At 39.5% G+C, this 17,391-nt stretch overlaps 1 protein-coding gene and 1 long non-coding RNA gene across 2 annotated transcripts; both read right to left on the bottom strand.

Moving 5' to 3' along the window:
- Nucleotides 1-1,137: 1,137 nt before the first annotated feature.
- LOC131986839 (C-type lectin 1-like) lies at nucleotides 1,138-3,178 on the bottom strand. Its single transcript, XM_059351973.1, has 2 exons — nucleotides 3,087-3,178; nucleotides 1,138-1,634 (listed from the first exon to the last, which is right to left on the bottom strand). Exons 1-2 carry the CDS (start codon nucleotides 3,157-3,159, stop codon nucleotides 1,282-1,284), a joined length of 426 nt encoding a protein of 141 aa, XP_059207956.1. The 5' UTR covers nucleotides 3,160-3,178; the 3' UTR covers nucleotides 1,138-1,281.
- Nucleotides 3,179-10,063: 6,885 nt separating this feature from the next.
- On the bottom strand, nucleotides 10,064-13,542 carry LOC131986703 (uncharacterized). Its single transcript, XR_009395704.1, has 3 exons — nucleotides 13,395-13,542; nucleotides 11,989-13,095; nucleotides 10,064-10,620 (listed from the first exon to the last, which is right to left on the bottom strand). It is a non-coding gene; the product is annotated as an uncharacterized LOC131986703 (long non-coding RNA).
- Nucleotides 13,543-17,391: the final 3,849 nt, after the last annotated feature.

The following is a 17,391-nucleotide window of genomic DNA, read 5'->3' as shown; positions in this document are numbered from 1 at the left end:
GTGACGTTTGGTTTTCACCGTCGTTAACTGTGCACAACGTCAGCAGCTGAAAGCAGCATGGCTAACTATGCACAGAGTCTCCGCTGATCATAAACATAGTGATTGTGAATTAACCGGCATCGCTAACTGTGCACAGTGGAAGGGTGGGTGGGTGGGCTGGGGGAATATTAATCGATTAGCACCCCACAAATATCGAATAGTACGTGAACAGAGACGTAATGACCAGGCTCTCTGTGGAAAAGAAAACAGGTTCAGAGCTGGTTCACAAGTGGAACCAACTGTGAACCAGCACTAGCACCGGCTCCAAACGCTCCTGAAACTGCTTTGGTCCTAAAGGGGTATCTGAGTAAAGAAACACACTTTTCTGATTCACAGCAAATCTAAATTAAAGCTCCACCTTTCTGGTCTTCTTCTTCTCCTTGTGGAAGGCTTTTCCATCTGCCTGCTTCCTAAAGCTCAGTGTGACGTCGTCATTCACCCCCTGGGCCTTCAGCTTCTGTTTGAACTGAGAAACATTATTACTCACACAGAGAGATTACATTCTGCATTCTTCTTTACATTTCATCCTCTGGAAGCTCTTTTTCACACTTTGTTTCCTCACATGATAGTTTGTGACTTTCCCTGTTTCTTCTCCTGTAAACGCTCGGGCTTTTCTCACATTGCTGGATTGTATTTGGACATTATTAAACTTTATTATTTGAAATGTATCTTTATCTGTTTCCTCCTCAGACTGTTTCTTTTACTGCTTTAATGTGAAATCACTCTCTGAGGGTCAATAAAGTTTCACCTTGATGCTTCCAACAGTCATTTGTTTACTCAGTTTTTGCATAAACTTTGAATAAAAAGCAGATTTACCTGCTTCAGCATTGCCTCCATCACAGCAGGGTCGTTGGGGTCCACAGAGCTCCTCAGCCTCAGTCTGAACACTTGCTTTGAAGGGACTTTAAAAACATAATCAAACATGATCAGTTGAGAGATTTCTGCTTGGATAATAATCAGCATCCTGTTGATATAAAGTGTCATCAGTTAGTTTTGTCCTGCCTGTGGTCAGTTTAGAGCTATACTGCAGGCCGCCACCAGGGGGCGTTCAGGGCTTTATCAGTCAGTTAGAAGCAGTTACTTCCTCCATCTGTTGATATTCTCACATTGAAGTCAACACAAACTGATTATCTGCAGTTGGTCACACTGCACGCTAACACCAGCATCCTGAGTGTTCACATTTAGTGTCATTTGATGCTAAAGTAAACCTAAATCTGATATAGATAGTGTTTGAATCAGGGGTTACCACTCACCTGGACCGTAGCAGATGAATGGATACATCTGGTCACAGAGCACATCCATCCATCTTCCAGAGGACCCGAAAACAACTGCTGCACAAGCCTCCGCCCCCGCGTTGTTATTAGGTTCCCCTGACAGCCAGTGGCTGAACGAGGAGTTACTTCCATCGGACCACTTCCAGGAGTCTCTGAAAAGGCCGATCCAGACTCTTTTTCCTTCTGGAACCAGCTCCTGGACCTTCTGGTTCTCTGTCAGGTCTCTCACACTGGCCAGGTCTGTGTGGTGTTCTCTGCAGTAGCTCTGGGCCTCAGTCCAGGTCATGGAGTCGTTAATGAAGACAAAAGTCACATTCAGCCCTGAAAATAGATCCAGAGAAGAGCTGTGCAGAGGCAACATAACACACAACATAGATGCAAACTTTATATTTGAGTTTCTCTGCGTCTGAATATTTTTCTCAGCAGTTTGATGTTTCTTAATGAATGTCAGCATGAAGCTGAAGTCACTGTGGAGCTGTGTGCATATCAACTCCTTTTCTTGCAGCCCTGTTGACTGAGACAGTGACGAGGGATAAAGCTGTTAATGATGGAGCTCTTTATAGAAACCTGCAGCTTCTCACAGTGAACTTCCAGCCGGCACTGTGGAAAATTTCCTGTGTTGTGCCAGTACCAAAAATAAAAACGTCCAGCTGAACTTAATGACTACAGACCAGTAGCCCTCACTTCTCACTTCATGAAGACCTTGGAGCGGCTGATTCTACGCCTACTGAGAGCTGAAGTCAAAGACAAACTCGACCCCCTGCAGTTTGCATACAAACATCACATCGGAGTGAAACTGGTGCTTATGTGAGAATCATGTTCTTTGATTTTTCAAGCGCATTCAACACCATTCAACCCAACATACTTAAAAACAAGCTGACAGAGATGAGAGTGGATCTTTCCTTCATCTCCTGGATCACGGATTACCTGACAGGAAGACCACAGTATGTCAGGTTGGGGAACTGTGTTTCTGGGACATTAATGAGCAGCACAGGGGCTCCACAAGGCAATGTTCTGGCTCCACTCCTGTTCACACTGTACACAGCGGACTTCAAATACAACTCTGAGTCCTGCCACATCCAGAAGTACTCAGACGACACTGCTATTGTGGCGTGTATCAGGAATGGACAGGAATCAGAATATAGGGATCTGATAAAAGCCTTCAGTGACTGGAGTCACAAGAACTATCTCCTACTGAACACCTCAAAGACTAAGAAAATGATCATAGATTTCCGCAGACTCAAGCCCCCTCTTCAGCCAGTGAATACCTGTGGGGTGGACATGGAGGTGGTGCCAAGTTCTAAGTATCTAGGTGTATACCTGGATAATAAGTTGAACTGGTCCCTAAACTGAGACGCTCTCTACAAAAAGGAAGCTCAGATCTCTGGACATCTGTAGTAAGATGCTGCAGATGTTTTATCAGTCTGTGGTGGTAGTGTGTTGTTTTATGCTGCAGTCTGCTGGACAGACTGGTCTAAAGAGCTGGTTCTGTGGTTGGAGCCAGGTTGGATCCACTGGAGGAGGTGGTGGAGACATCCACTGTCAACATGTTCGAGGCCATCCTGAAATACCCAGACCATCTGCTACACAAAACCTTTATGGACCAACAAAAAAAGAGCAGTGGACGGCTCCTCTCTCTCTGTTACCAGACTAACTGAATTTACCCTTGGGGATGAATAAAGTAATTTTGATTTGATTGGTTTGATTTGAAATGAAGGCAGGACTCAACAAGCTCAACTGGTCTGTTTTACCTTCACTGCTTAATATTCTCACCTCTCACATCACAGCAGACCGCCTTATAGTTGTATGTGCAGCTGCTATCGTGCCATCGTCCATATGAAGTCATCCCTGTGCAGTGTTGATCACTTCCTGCATTGTCTGGTTGTCCAAGATCCCATCGTCTGAACTCCTCCTCTCCGTGTTTGTAGAAACTTGTGTCTGACAGTGACCACCTCCAGCTGTTCACGTCATCGTACAGCCCGATCCAGGTGTCCTGAAACACATATTTGCATTAATAATAATATTCATGTGTCCATATGAACAGTGAAACAGGTTCTGCTTCCTGTAATAATTCCTGCTGTTAATACTGGATGTTAAGACATTTCTAACAATACACATTCAATGGGGAACTAAATCCCTCGTCTTCGTTCAGTGGGAAAAAAAGACTTTAAAGTTTCTCTGAATTATCACGGCTCGGATTGTAAAACTTTAAAACAGGGGTCTCAAACTCAAATTACCTGGGGGCTGCTGGAGGCAGTATCAAAATGACCCAAAAAAACCCCACAAAATTACTTAAAAAAGACACAAAATGACTGAAAAAACACTAAATTACTTTAAAAAGACACAAAATGACAAAAAAGACACAAAATGGCCAAAAAAATACACACAATTATAAAAAAGACACAAAATTACTAAAAAAAGACACAAAATGACCCAAGAAAGGCACAAAATTATCTAAAAAGACACAAAATTATTTTAAAAAGACACAAAATTACAAAAAAGACACAGAATTACCAAAAAAGACAAAATTATTTAAAAAGACACATAATTACTAAAAAAAGACAAAATTATTTAAAAAGACAAAAAATTACTAAAAAAAGACAATTATTTTAAAAGACACAAAATTACTACAAAAGACAAAATTTTTTTTTTTTTTTAAAACACAAAATTATTTAAAAAGACAGAAAAAATTACCAAAAAAAGAGGCAAAATTATTTAAAAAGACACAAAATTATTTTTAAAGACACAAAATTACCAAAAACAGTAAATAAAGGGACCTTACAGAGGAAACTCCTGCTGTTTCTGCCATTCTGTTCAGGGTCTCCACATCCTCCATGCTGTCTATAGTGGCCAGGTCTGTGTATTTCTCTCTGCAGTAACTTTGTGCTTCAGTAAAAGTCTTCGGGTCAGAAATTAAATGGTACGGACGTTCAGAACACAGGCCTGTAGAGACACACATGAATACTGGTCACATTTTTGCTATAAAGAACTTTTTATACATGTTCACTTTGTAACTTTACATTTGAATGGATTCAGATGTGTCGTTGTGTGTAATTGTAATAGACGCTGTAGCAAAGAGGAATAACGTCATGGGAGAGATGAAAAGTCAGTAAAAATCTTCCTAAATATGTTTCGAACTGCAAATGCATGCCTTCTGTCACAATTCCAACTCTCCTCCTTTATCCGGCCTCGGGACCGGCAAAGGTGACCTAAAAGAGTCACTGACTGGAAGACAGCCAGCAGTGACTTTGCACATGCGTGATTCATTTGCACACTAGACGCGGAGGAGTTAACATGTCCTGCTGACTGCAGCTGGAAGTGACTGCTGCAGGTCTGTGTGTGCTTTAGGATGAGGGAGGGGCCGCCAGCAGCACCCACTGCTCAATAACAAGAGAAGAACGAGTCAAGGTGTGCTTTGGGCATGAAAAGTTTGAAAAACACTGATATAATATAGAATATAATATATTTTAATATAGCTGCACACTGTTTCACACTGAAAGATTGTTCTTTTTACCTATTCTGCATTTAACCCTCGAGGCTCCTTAGGGACCAAACGTGTACATTCAGCTAATTTTATGTTTTTGAATCTCAATATATCGGGTCAGTTTAATGGCTAATTGTATGAAACTTGGCCAGGGTTTGTTTTTTGTTATAATTTTAAAAATTCCAAAATTCCTCATGCAGAGCTAAATCACATACAGTTTCAATGGTTCTCTTTCCTTGCAAAATGCATGGCAATGAAAAAGCTGAACACTGTAAAAATGTTCTTGGTGTGTTGGGATTAATATAAAGGAGTTATCAATTACTGACCTAGTCAAGGCTGTAATCACCTCACCCCAAATATTCCACTTTGCACCTTATTTGAGAAAATAAGGGGTTCTTATGACAAAAAGGGCATAAAAACATAAAAGATGAAAAAAAAATGTATATCTATGTTAGGTCTGAAGCAGCTTAATGGTTTGATGCGGTGAAAGTGAAAAAATATATTTATATATCACATTTTTATGACACTTGAATGAGAGGGACCGCTTTGAGACCTTAAGGTGTAAAGTGTAAGGTCATTTTAAAAAGGCCTCGAGGGTGAAGAAACAGGACTAATTTATACAACACAACACATCATCATATTTTAAACCTTTTTGGCTTCTGACTTATAATGTGAATTATAATGTAACTGAAGGGCATCATAAAAGAGTTGTGATGAGAGCTCTGCAGCCACAATGATATATCAATGTAGTGTGAATATAAAAGAAAAGAAAGACTTACCTGGTGAAGCCACGAGGAGCAGAAAACCCACCAACATATTGATTTGTCTCTCGCTTCATGAGAGAGTGACCCTTCAGACTTGCTGCTGCTGTTGAAATCGACAGACTGCGTGCGATCCCTAAGTACTATTCAAACTACACGGCCGGATCAGACGCAGCAATCGTTTGCATTTGCAGGAAGCAATAGGCAAATGACCTGCACAATTACAGGTTGTAAGGTGTTGATCAAAATTAAAATACTTTGTTATTGGGGATCAACTTTCACGTTGATCCAGCTCTTTTTATTCTGGGTGTACTTTCTGATAATATGACACATGAGGATCTATGTTCTTTCCTGAGAATTTTGCTTTAAATAAGAATATCAATGATCAGAGTTTCTTTGTTAAAGCAGACTGCAGTGGAGAGAAAGGGAGAGTATCACAGCACGATTACAGATGACAACCTGTGGGTCCATCACCTGCAGAGTGAAGCATTAGGTTATTATTATATTACCAATATTACTATTATTATTCCTGGATTTTTTTTCCTTTTTTGTGTTTGATTCCTATTTCTAGAGAGGTAGGGGGTTCAAAAGGGGGAGACACAGAGAGAAAGGGGGTTAAAAAGGGGGAGACAGAGTGAGAAAATAGATGGACTGTTTGCAATTCCTCTGATTTATTCAAAGTTCATGGCCCGATCAGACCCAGCAACCGTTGCATATCCAGGAAACAACAGGTAAATTCTGCACATTTTCCTAAACAAATGTGATCTCACCTGAGAGGAACACAGCACGTAATCAGAGCCTTCATACTTCATAACCCTTGCTGCCTTAGCTGGAAAATAACCGTTAGCTATTATTAGTTAAATGTGGAAGTTGTTGAATTCAAATCCAGCCAGCGACGCGGTTCACACTGATCTTAATCATTGCATATTTTAATTAATTATTATAAAGGAAAATAAGGCTTCCTGTATGTTTTTAAGGCATCTTATTTATTTGAATGAACGTTGGACTCTTTAGCGCATGGGTCTCAAACTCGCGGCCCACGGGCCAGTTGCGGCCCTCGTGACGATATTTTGTGGCCCTCACCTTGATATGAAATTTAATGTGAGTTTTATATGAATGGCACTTTACCGTGTTGTGTGTGGAAGGTCCCTTTAATTACTTTTTTTTGGTAATTTTGTGTCTTTTTTTGGTAATTTTGTGTTTTGTGTCTTTTTTTTATAATTGTGTGTCTTTTTTAATAATTTTATGTCTTTTTTAATAATTTTGTGTCTTTGTTGGTAATTCTGCGTCTTTTTTGGTAATTTTGTGTCTTTTTTTAGTAATTTTGTGTCTTTTTTTAGTCATTTTGTTTCATTTTTAAGTAATTTAGTTTTTTCTGTCATTTTGTGTCTTTTTTGGTAATTCTGTGTATTTTGTGTCTTTTTAAAGTAATTTAGTGTTTTTTTCTGTCCTTTTGCGTCTTTTTGGTAGTAATTTTGTGTCTTTTTTTGGTAATTTTGTGTCTTTTTCTGGTCATTTTGTGTCTTTTTTTGGTCATTTTGAGGTTGAGACCTCTGATATAGAATGTCTCTTAGTCCAACTGAATAATAAACAACATCTTTAAGAACAAAATGTTCCAGTTAACTTTGATGAAGTGAAAACACATTGTAGTTGTGACCTATCAATCATGCGGTAGCCCCGTCCTAACCCCTCCCTGCTTCCTGCTCTGTTTGACTCGAAATCATGGGTCTCAAACTCGCGGCCCGCGGGCAAATTGTGGCCCTCGTGACAATATTTTGTGGCCCTCAACTTGATATGAAAGTGTAATGTGAGTTTTATATGAATGGCACTTAACCGTGTTGTGTGTGGAAGGTCCCTTTAATTAATTTTTTTGGTAATTTTTTTTTTCTTTTTTTTGGTGGTAATTTTGTAAGTTTTAAATCATTGTGTCTTTTTTAAAATAATTGTGTCTTTATGAATAATTTTGCGTCTTTTTTGAATAATTTTGTGTCTTTTTTTGGTCATTTTGTGTCTTTTTAGTCATTTTGTGTCTTTTTGATACTGCCTCCAGCGGCCCCCAGGTGATTTCATTTTTTAGACCCCTGCTCTAAATGTATCAGAATTGACTAAATAAGTGGCCGACAGCTAATCCAGCTGTGACCCTCTGCCGCCATCAATAGAAACGGACGTTGCTTCACGTGACGCTTCGGAGGAAATAAAGGACTTCTCATGTGTCCTAAAACGTTTCCTCTCTCCTCGCCTGGTTTCCTGCGTCTCTCCATGTGTCCCTGGTGGGAGGGACGAAGATTCAAGGACAAGACAAGTGAGGGAAATGAGGATGTAAATCAGAGAAGTGAGAAGGAGCCCTGATGGCTGCGGTAGTTATAGTCTGCCTGCCAGCCTCTTCCTGTGTGAGGATGTGATGAGGAGCGTTGGAGAACAGAAACATTCTGGTTGTTGTGTTTTGATTCCACTAGTTACTCTCACATTCACATTATTGGCTGTGAGTAGGATTTGGCTGTATAGCCTGACTGACTCACTGGTCGGTCCCTTCTCAGGAATCATGTTTGAGTTTGTCTCACAGCTTTTTGAAACGCTGCCTCTGGTGGTTGCTAGTGCACATAAACACACCAGACCCCATCAGAACATCATATACACAATGCTACGGGTTCTTATCTTTCTTATTGATGAAATGTCAGAAAATAGTGTAAAATCTCTGCTATAAATCCCCACAGCACACACACATGAATTCAAAAGTCTTGTATAATAATAATAAACAAACGCAGCATTTTGGACTAACTGAAGAGTTTTAATGGATTTATTGGAGCAGCCTGACAGTAAGGAATTACAGTAATCTAACCTTGAAGTAACAAAAGCATGTACTAACTTTTATATAATAATAATGATAATAACCCCCCACCGGCAAAGCAGTGCTCCAAACTTTGTTGCTAAATTCAGCAACTTTTCAGACCCCCCTTAGCAACTATTTTTCAAGAAAGCGACTGGAGACAAATCCAGCGACTCCTTCTTACTCTTCTTAAGAAGAAGAGCCGCCGTTAGCGGCAGTTAGCTCTTGTAGCAGTACAGTGTGTATGTGCTAACAGGCTAACAGTTAGCTCTGTAGCAGTACAGTGTGTATGTGCTTACAGGCTAACAGTTAGCTCTGTAGCAGTACAGTGTGTATGTGCTAAAAGGCTAACAGTTAGCTCTGTAGCAGTACAGTGTGTATGTGCTTACAGGCTAACAGTTAGCTCTGTAGCAGTACAGTGTGTATGTGCTAACAGGCTAACAGTTAGCTCTGTAGCAGTACAGTGTGTATGTGCTAACAGGCTAACAGTTAGCTCTGTAGCAGTACAGTGTGTATGTGCTAACAGGCTAACAGTTAGCTCTGTAGCAGTACAGTGTGTATGTGCTGCTGCTGCGGGAGGTGTTCACTTAGCGATCTCTGTTTGTTTAGAAAAAGCACCAGACACCGTGCACAGTTAGCATCCCAGTTCATTCACGATTGCTTATATTCTTCTTCTACAGTTTGGCATCTAGCCGCCACACTGTATCATCAAATGCTACGCTACCTCCGTGCGGAAGGCACCAGTAATACAACTTTTTTTCCTCCCAGATATGATGAACTATTCGATTTTTTTTTTATATTTAATGACTATTCGAAAATCTATGCCCTCCCTAGTTGTCTGTATGTTGTACTATAACAAAACCAAAAAACACTTTATTTATGGTTGCAGTTCTTTTGTTAGTTTGTGCTGTAAATTGTTGCTATTTATTTTAAGTTCAATATTTTATTAACTACCTCAGACATTGTAATTTCCTTTATTTGTTAAAGAAAAATACTTCTGTGTTATTGTTTTTCAATTAAATAAGATTCAAACATTGAAGGTGTATGCTGTGAGTTATAAAAAAATCGGTATCGGCCAGAAAATTGCAATCGGTGCACCCCTAATATATAAATACATATATACATATATATGTACATATATAATTGTGCTTTCAGTGAGAGCAGTTCAATTAAATAAAGACAAGGGGTACGGTCGAATAGTCAAAAAAATCAGCTCCTAAGTCCTTTCCTAACCACTTTTCCTTAACCTCAATGGAAAACGTCACGAGGTCAAGGAAAGATGAGAAGGAGAATTCATGAGGAGTTAGGAGAAGACGATCGCGGTGTTTAGAGAATCCGACTGCACTTACACTTAGTCTACGTCATCACGCCACGGCCAATGTTGATGACGTCGAATGTCGTGGTGAAACTACAATTTTCCGAAGATGGACTACAAAAATCAGCGTTCTCACGAATATTAGGCGATTACCATGATTGGAAATGAAATGTAACAAAAAAGAATAATACAGTAGACCGCGACAGTCACAATAGTGAAACAAAATGGTGATCACATTGAGAAAGGTTGATCATGCACCTGTCCATTCATATTTATAGACAAAATACCAATAGGTATGATTGAATGAAAACTGATAAATCATGGCACATTTACAACGTTGAGTGCTACAAAGCCACTACTGTACATGTTATTATGCTTTGAAAGCATACCTTTATTATGTGTCAGATCTTATTCACATATACACAATCTATAAAATTGCTAAGAATTAAAAAAAATAAAAATAAAATTGGATGAATTGAGATCCTATGTCATTATTCTTCATTTTCAACGTATTGAACCGGAAAAGTCAACCATATTGTTGAGATTAACTTCCTCATTTTGATCCAATTATAAGATGGCCTATGAATATAATAGTATTACGGTCCAGTGTGTACAATTTAGACTACACAGAATATGACAGAACTGGATTACAATATGTATATGCAAGTATGTCTGTAAATAAGTATGCTTTCATTTGCGAACCACCATACATATCACTAAACACCATGAAATGGCACTTGATTGTGCTTTGAAGTTGTTCTGGCTGATACAGGTGGCAAACATCTAATGTGTTTAATGTGACAAGGGCCCAACACAATTACACTTAATGGAATCCAGTCCATCTATCCACAACATTTGCGTCACAGCTGGGGACATCCTGGAGCCAGCTGTAGAAGAGGATCCTGTGCCGCAGCCACCACCTGTGCAAGAATATCAAGGAGGTCAGCATCTGAGGGACAGATTGGCAGCACAGGTGTCTGCCCCAAATCGGCGTCCCTCACCTCTGCAAGAGCATGATTATTTCATTTTGTAAATTGAAAGAATTTTGTTTTAGTGAATTGAAGAAGTTTTCTTCTGCATTTTCTTTATCGATTAATAAATCGACTTTCCTTATATCACACAGTGTTTGTCATATTTATTGCAGTGGATCTTTCTAATGTGCAAAACCCATTTGATGCCTAAGAAACACTAAACTCGTTAAGTCAGTGGTAAAGGAGCTTTAAACTGATTTACATAATGTCTCAATGTAAATGAAGTCATTAGCAAATAGGACAACATGATGGCTCTGTCCTTCACTCAAAGCCTCCATGGAGAGGCTGCAGTTCCAGCACTACAGCTTTGACTGCAAATGTTTTGGAATGTGACCACCACACTAATGGTGAGAAGGTACAAGGAAATCAGTATTTTCAGTGATGTTGATCACAACAGGTCAGGTAGTGTGTGGTTCTATACTTGAATCTCACATTCATTTTGAAGTCAACACAACAGGACGGTTTGCTTTGTTATTTTTTTTTTACTAATTCGCTGAACAGGTTAAGAAATCGTTCATTTTACGCAAAAAGTGCTGCATCCCTGGCCTCCTCCTTTTCGGCCTGCTTTTTAAGAAAGCTCAGCACACTCGTGCCCCTTCTCCGCCTTTTTGGAGGTGGCTGAGAGCTGCAGGATGGCACGGACTCCTCCTCCTCCTCCTCCTCCTCACAACTGGAGACACCGTGGCCTGATGGCACTTCACCCCCAGATGTGGCATTGCTACAGGGTGAGGCTTCAGCAGCAGGCGGGGCAGGATTTGATGCCGAGCATGAGTCAACAAGGGTGGGAGGCTGAATAGATGGCCTCTCACCAAGTGCCTCATGCATGGCATCAAACCATGGCCAAGTAGCTGCTGGTGCCTCCCCACTGTCCCTGCCTGTTCCCGTTGGGGGATTCTTTAACTCCTATTAACATGGATGAAAGCATGTTACTGTAAACACAGTTGAGGCAGAACAGTCTGTTACTGGGCATTCAGCATTGTGCCTTTTAAACTGTTTTAGCCTCAGAAGTCTGCTTTAAATTAAATGTGAGAATCAAATGTACAACACAGTGTCCACAAACATTATTCCACCACCAAACCCAGCTATAGGATTTGTTTCACCTTATATTTTGTTTTTAGGTTGTCCCATTTTTTGGCAGCCTGCATGGCAGTCACCTGCCCCTGCAGCCCAATCTCCTTCACCAGCTGCCTATAAATCACAATTAGCTTAATTCAACACAACACTTACAATCATATTTTAACTCACAGATGTACTTACTCCCAGCCTGATTTCGCTGCATTCCTCTTCCCACTGAAGAGCTGCTCCAGTTTAACCCTTGCCTTTATTAAGGCAAGGGTTTCAGCATCTGTGACTAAAGTTCAATTATTTCAATGAATTATATTCGTAAAGGCAGAGACACATAACGTTCAAAAGGAGGAAATAACTAATGCAAACTGATGCAACAAATTTATGACAAGTTCTTATAACATCATATTCATACATTAAACATATAATTAAATTAAGATGAAAACACATCAGTAACTTACACGACGATCTGCGGGATTTGTCAGTCATTTTGTTCGTTTCTTCTCATGACCGGTCGGCCTTATATGCTGCTACCGCAAGGAATTGTGGGACGCCATTACCTCCTTTCCTTTCGTAAAGGATGGTCCGGTGTATCCTATGCTAAAGGAGATACTAAAGGAAGCATTGAAGCTCCTTTCCTTAACAGTTAGAGAATTCGAACAGCTCTTATCATGGCGGCTACGATAATACTTCCGGGTCATTTCACTCAGTTAGGAAGGTTCCTAAGCAAATTTGACTATTCGACCGCAGCCAAGCATTTCTCTACACCTTGTTCTTGTTTAAAAATCATTCACATTATATGAAAGTTATGGAGTGATAAAAAGTGACCTTATGGTGTTTAAGGCGACGCAATTAAAAATGTGGGTGCACCTAAAATTTGTGCTGGTGTGCCAAAATTTTTTTTTTAGGTGCACCAGCACAAAGTTTAAGGTGCACCCAAATGTTGGGGTTTCATTGCAACCAATGCAAAAAGTTAGTCTGGACCCCTGTGAATGTCTATTTTAACAGATTTCCAAGAAGATAAACTCATCAAAATTCGTATCAGACCAAAAATAAAAATGTTCCTGTTTTCTACGACCGTCACGTACCATGACACTTAAATATTTACACACTTAACGCACTTTTAGCTCCCGAACCACATATCACAGGGGATTCATATTAGTTTACAGACATCTGTAGTCAGATAAAAAGTTAGTAACTCACCTGGAAATATAACAGAAACCAGTGAAGCAGGACAACTGTTGCTGCTCCTCCTCTCATCTGGATTATTTGATTTTCATTTTCATTTTAACTTCTTCACTGCAATCATGAATTATTTCTTTTATTTTGTCTGCATTGAAGCAATGGCCGTTTGAATAACATTCACATCTATTTTTATATATTTCCAAGAAAACAAACTCATCAAAATTCATATCAGACCAAAAATAAACATTTTCCTGTTTTCTACAACCTTCACGTACCATGACTCTTAAATATCTACACACTTGACATTACTTTATTACTTTACTTTACATACTTTAAGCTTATGATCCACATATCACAGGGGATTCATATTAGTTTACAGACATCTGTAGTCAGATAAAAAGTGAGGAACTCACCTGTAAATAGAACAGAAACCAGTGAAGCAGGACAACTGTTGCTGCTCCTCCTCTCATCTGGATGATGAGCCCAGCTCCCAGGAGGCATTGCAAGGAGCCCAGTGACGCTGCTGGTCAGTGCTGCCACCCAGCGGCCAGTTCACGCTACAGCAGCTCACTGGGAGCTTCTGTCATTTATCATTCTTAGACAAGAAAATCACATAATACAACTGCTATGAACACAACAATAATAAAAAAGAATGTCTCAACAAAACACTTATTTTGTGAGTATCACACACACACACACACATTCATGAATATACACACACGTATATGTATATATATTTAAATGAATATAAAGTTCAGAGTGTTGCACCATCAAACACAAAAGTCTCAATAAACCCAAAAAGAAGCGAGTTAACGGATTCCCTGTGAGTGACCCGGGACAAACAGACATTACATTATTAATTATCACATAAAAACGTGATCTAAAGGTTTAATTTACCTTTTTAACGCATTTTAAAAGGCGAACGTCTGTCGGTTACATGAAGTGAACGGCTACAAACCTGCTCAGCTCGCTCGTTTTAAAGTTGATCTCGCCGAGTATCTGTCTTTAAAAGCACTTTGATCCGAAAACAGTGGATTTAATGAGTAATAATGAGTCAGATAAACGGTGCCGTGCTGTCCGGAGGTGTTTCTCTGCTCCGGTGTCGCTGCTTTCTCTGCGGAAATCCACAAGTGAAATATTAAGTTAGACGGCGGGAAAACATTCTGCTGGGAGACGATTCACGTCACAACACCGAGACGGTTATAACTCAACGGCAGAGGTGTTGTGGAGAGAAAGGTTGCCTCTGTCTCACAGCTCACTCTCGCGAGATCTGTCAACACACATAGCGTTACACAAAGTCTCGCGAGACTGTGTCAAACCTTGTCACATCATTGATAAACAGCAGGAACAGGCAGTAAACTATTATAACTCTTAATAAAGCCTAAAATATAAATATCAGAGATGAAACTTTATATAAGATTATAGATCACAGAGGCCATTTATTGTTAAAATTATCAGTATTATGGAAAGTGTTCTCTATTATCTCCATGAAAAAGAAAATACCAAATAAATCATCATACAAGTAAATTATGACAAATATAAAGAAACAGACAATTTGTGAAATAATTAAAGAAATTTATTAAATTCATTGCAGACATTATGTTATTTCATCATACATTTTCAAAGCAACATTACTTTGTTTGATATTATTTTATTTCATTATAAACTCATTTTTATTTAAAAAAAATGTAAAAATCTGGTTTTATTTCATGACGGCATTGTTCCAAGTGAAACTTTAATTCATAAACCAAAAAATATGAAGGAACCAAATATCTGATCTCATCATAAAGAATATTTGTCATCTAATCTTATTAATATTATCAATGAAATGTCAGAAAATAGTGAACAATCTCTGTTATAAACCCCCACAGCACACGCACATGAATTCAAAAGTCTTGTATAATAATAATAATAATAATAATAATAATAATAATAATAAACCAACAAGTTTAAATATGAGTAAATATAAGTTTATGACCATATATGACTATGAAAAGCATTAAATATTCATATTTGAAAAGCCAGAACTGTTGGGCATGTTTTGATGCGATATATTAACTCAAATGAAGAAAGATGTTTTTACTCATGAAAGTAGATTTGAATGATTCAACACAACATTAAAGTTTAAAGGTGTATTTTCACTGGAGTTGATTCCAGTCAGATCTCATTTATATTATCTTACCTATAAAATGTGAAAAATAATAAAACATTACCTGTTATAGATTCCCACAGCCCAAACAGATCAATTCAAATGTCTTGTTTTAATAAACAGACAGTCTCTCTATGTTTAAATATGAGTAAATATAAGTTTATGACCAATAAACGCATTAAATCTTTAAACTGGAGAAGCTGGAACCAACAGATATTTGACATTTGAGCTTGTAAAATGACTAAAATGATTATTTGATTATAAAAACAGCTGCAAGGAGTCGATTAATCAGCTAATTGTCGCAGCTCTATTCTCACACATCACACAAAGACTCTGACCCCTTTTCCACCAGAGCCGGTTTCCGGCCGGTGCCCAATTGAAAACAGTTCTTTGATTTTCCACCGCCAAAGAACCAGTTCCCAGCCGAGAAAACTGGTTCCAATACGGCACCAACTGTCTGATGGTCTTGAACTATGAACTGCTTATATCAGGGGCTGGGGGCGGGGCTATCTGACCAACAAGACCAACTAAAACATGTTTCATCCAATTATTTGATTTGTTTAACTGCAATGTGATTGATACGGGCCAGCTAGCATGCTAACGTTAATGGGTGATCGCTAGCGTGCTAACGTTAGCGTGCTAGCAAGAACAAGACCAACTCAGTGCCGTTGAAAAAGACCAACTTAAACTAACAGCAATGTGATTGATGCGGGCCAGCTAGCATGCTAACATTAGCTTACAACAAAGTCCAACATTAACATGTTACGTTCAGTGTTAATCAGAATGTATTGGGCGTCCATAGTGATCTAGATGAGCAGCAGATGTGCTGTAGAGACATGTAGTCTGTTGTTGTTATACTGGCTGAGAGGACGGAGACATACAGACGTTAACAGAGACGTAATGACCAGGCTCTCTGTGGAAAAGAAAACAGGTTCAGAGCTGGTTCACAAGTGGAACCAACTGTGAACCAGCACTAGCACCGGTTCCAAACGCTCCTGAAACTGCTTTGGTCCAAAAGGGGTATCTGAGTAAAGAAACACACTTTTCTGATTCACAGCAAATCTAAATTAAAGCTCCACCTTTCTGGTCTTCTACTTCTCCTTGTGGAAGGCTTTTCCATCTGCCTGCTTCCTAAAGCTCAGTGTGACATCATCATTCACCTCCTGGGCCTTCAGCTTCTGTTTGAACTGAGAAACATTATTACTCACACAGAGAGATTTCATCCTCCTGTAACTTTCCCTGTTTCTTATCCTGTAAACGCTGGATTGTATTTGGACATTATTAAATTTTATTATTTGAAATGTCTCTTTACCTGTTTCCTCCTCAGACTGTTTCTTTTACTGCTTTAATGTGAATTCACTCTCTGAGGGTTAATAAAGTTTCACCTTGATGCTTCCAACAGTCATTTGTTTGCTCAGTTTTTTCATAAAATGTGAATAAAAAGCAGATTTACCTGCTTCAGCATTGCCTCCATCACAGCAGGGTCGTTGGGGTCCACAGAGCTCCTCAGCCTCAGTCTGAACACTTGCTTTGAAGGGACTTTAAAAACATAATCAAACATGATCAGTTGAGAGGTTTCTGCTTGGATAATAATCAGCATCCTGTTGATATAAAGTGTCATCAGTTAGTTTTGTCCTGCCTGTGGTCAGTTTAGAGCTATACTGCAGGCCGCCACCAGGGGGCGTTCAGGGGTTTATCAGTCAGTTAGAAGCAGTTACTTCCTCCATCTGTTGATATTCTCACATTGAAGTCAACACAAACTGATTATCTGCAGTTGGTCACACTGCACGCTAACACCAGCATCCTGAGTGTTCACATTTAGTGTCATTTGATGCTAAAGTAAACCTAAATCTGATATAAATAGTGTTTGAATCAGGGGTTACCACTCACCTGGACCGTAGCAGATGAATGGATACATCCGGCCACAGGGCACATCCACCCATCTTCCAGAGAACCCGAAAACAACTGCTGCACAAGCCTCAGCCCCCCCGTTGTTATTAGGTTCCCCTGGCTGCCAGTGGCTGAACGAGAAGTTACTTCCATCGGACCACTTCCAGGAGTCTCTGAAAAGGCCGATCCAGACATTTATTACCCCTGCTGCTTGAATCAGCTCCTGGACCTTCTGGTTCTCTGTCAGGTCTCTCACACTGGCCAGGTCTGTGTGGTGTTCTCTGCAGTAGCTCTGGGCCTCAGTCCAGGTCATGGAGTCGTTAATGAAGACAAAAGTCACATTCAGCCCTGAAAATAGATCCAGAGAAGAG

Source organism: Centropristis striata, chromosome 15, assembly GCF_030273125.1.
Source record: "Centropristis striata isolate RG_2023a ecotype Rhode Island chromosome 15, C.striata_1.0, whole genome shotgun sequence".
In the NCBI taxonomy this organism is placed as follows: Eukaryota; Metazoa; Chordata; class Actinopteri; order Perciformes; family Serranidae; genus Centropristis; species Centropristis striata.
The sequence above is the reverse complement of the archived record's forward strand: the minus strand, read 5'-3'. Positions and strand labels throughout refer to the sequence as shown.

What these genes read in the sequence shown, in the direction of transcription:
- LOC131986839 (XM_059351973.1), bottom strand. Translation starts at nt 3,159, where the DNA reads ATGACTTCATATGGACGATGGCACGATAGCAGCTGCACATACAACTAT. An exon ending in GGTCTGCTGTGATGTGAGAG is followed by an intron (nt 1,635 to 3,086) that starts GTGAGAATATTA and finishes ATCTATTTTCAG; the next exon opens with GGCTGAATGTGACTTTTGTC.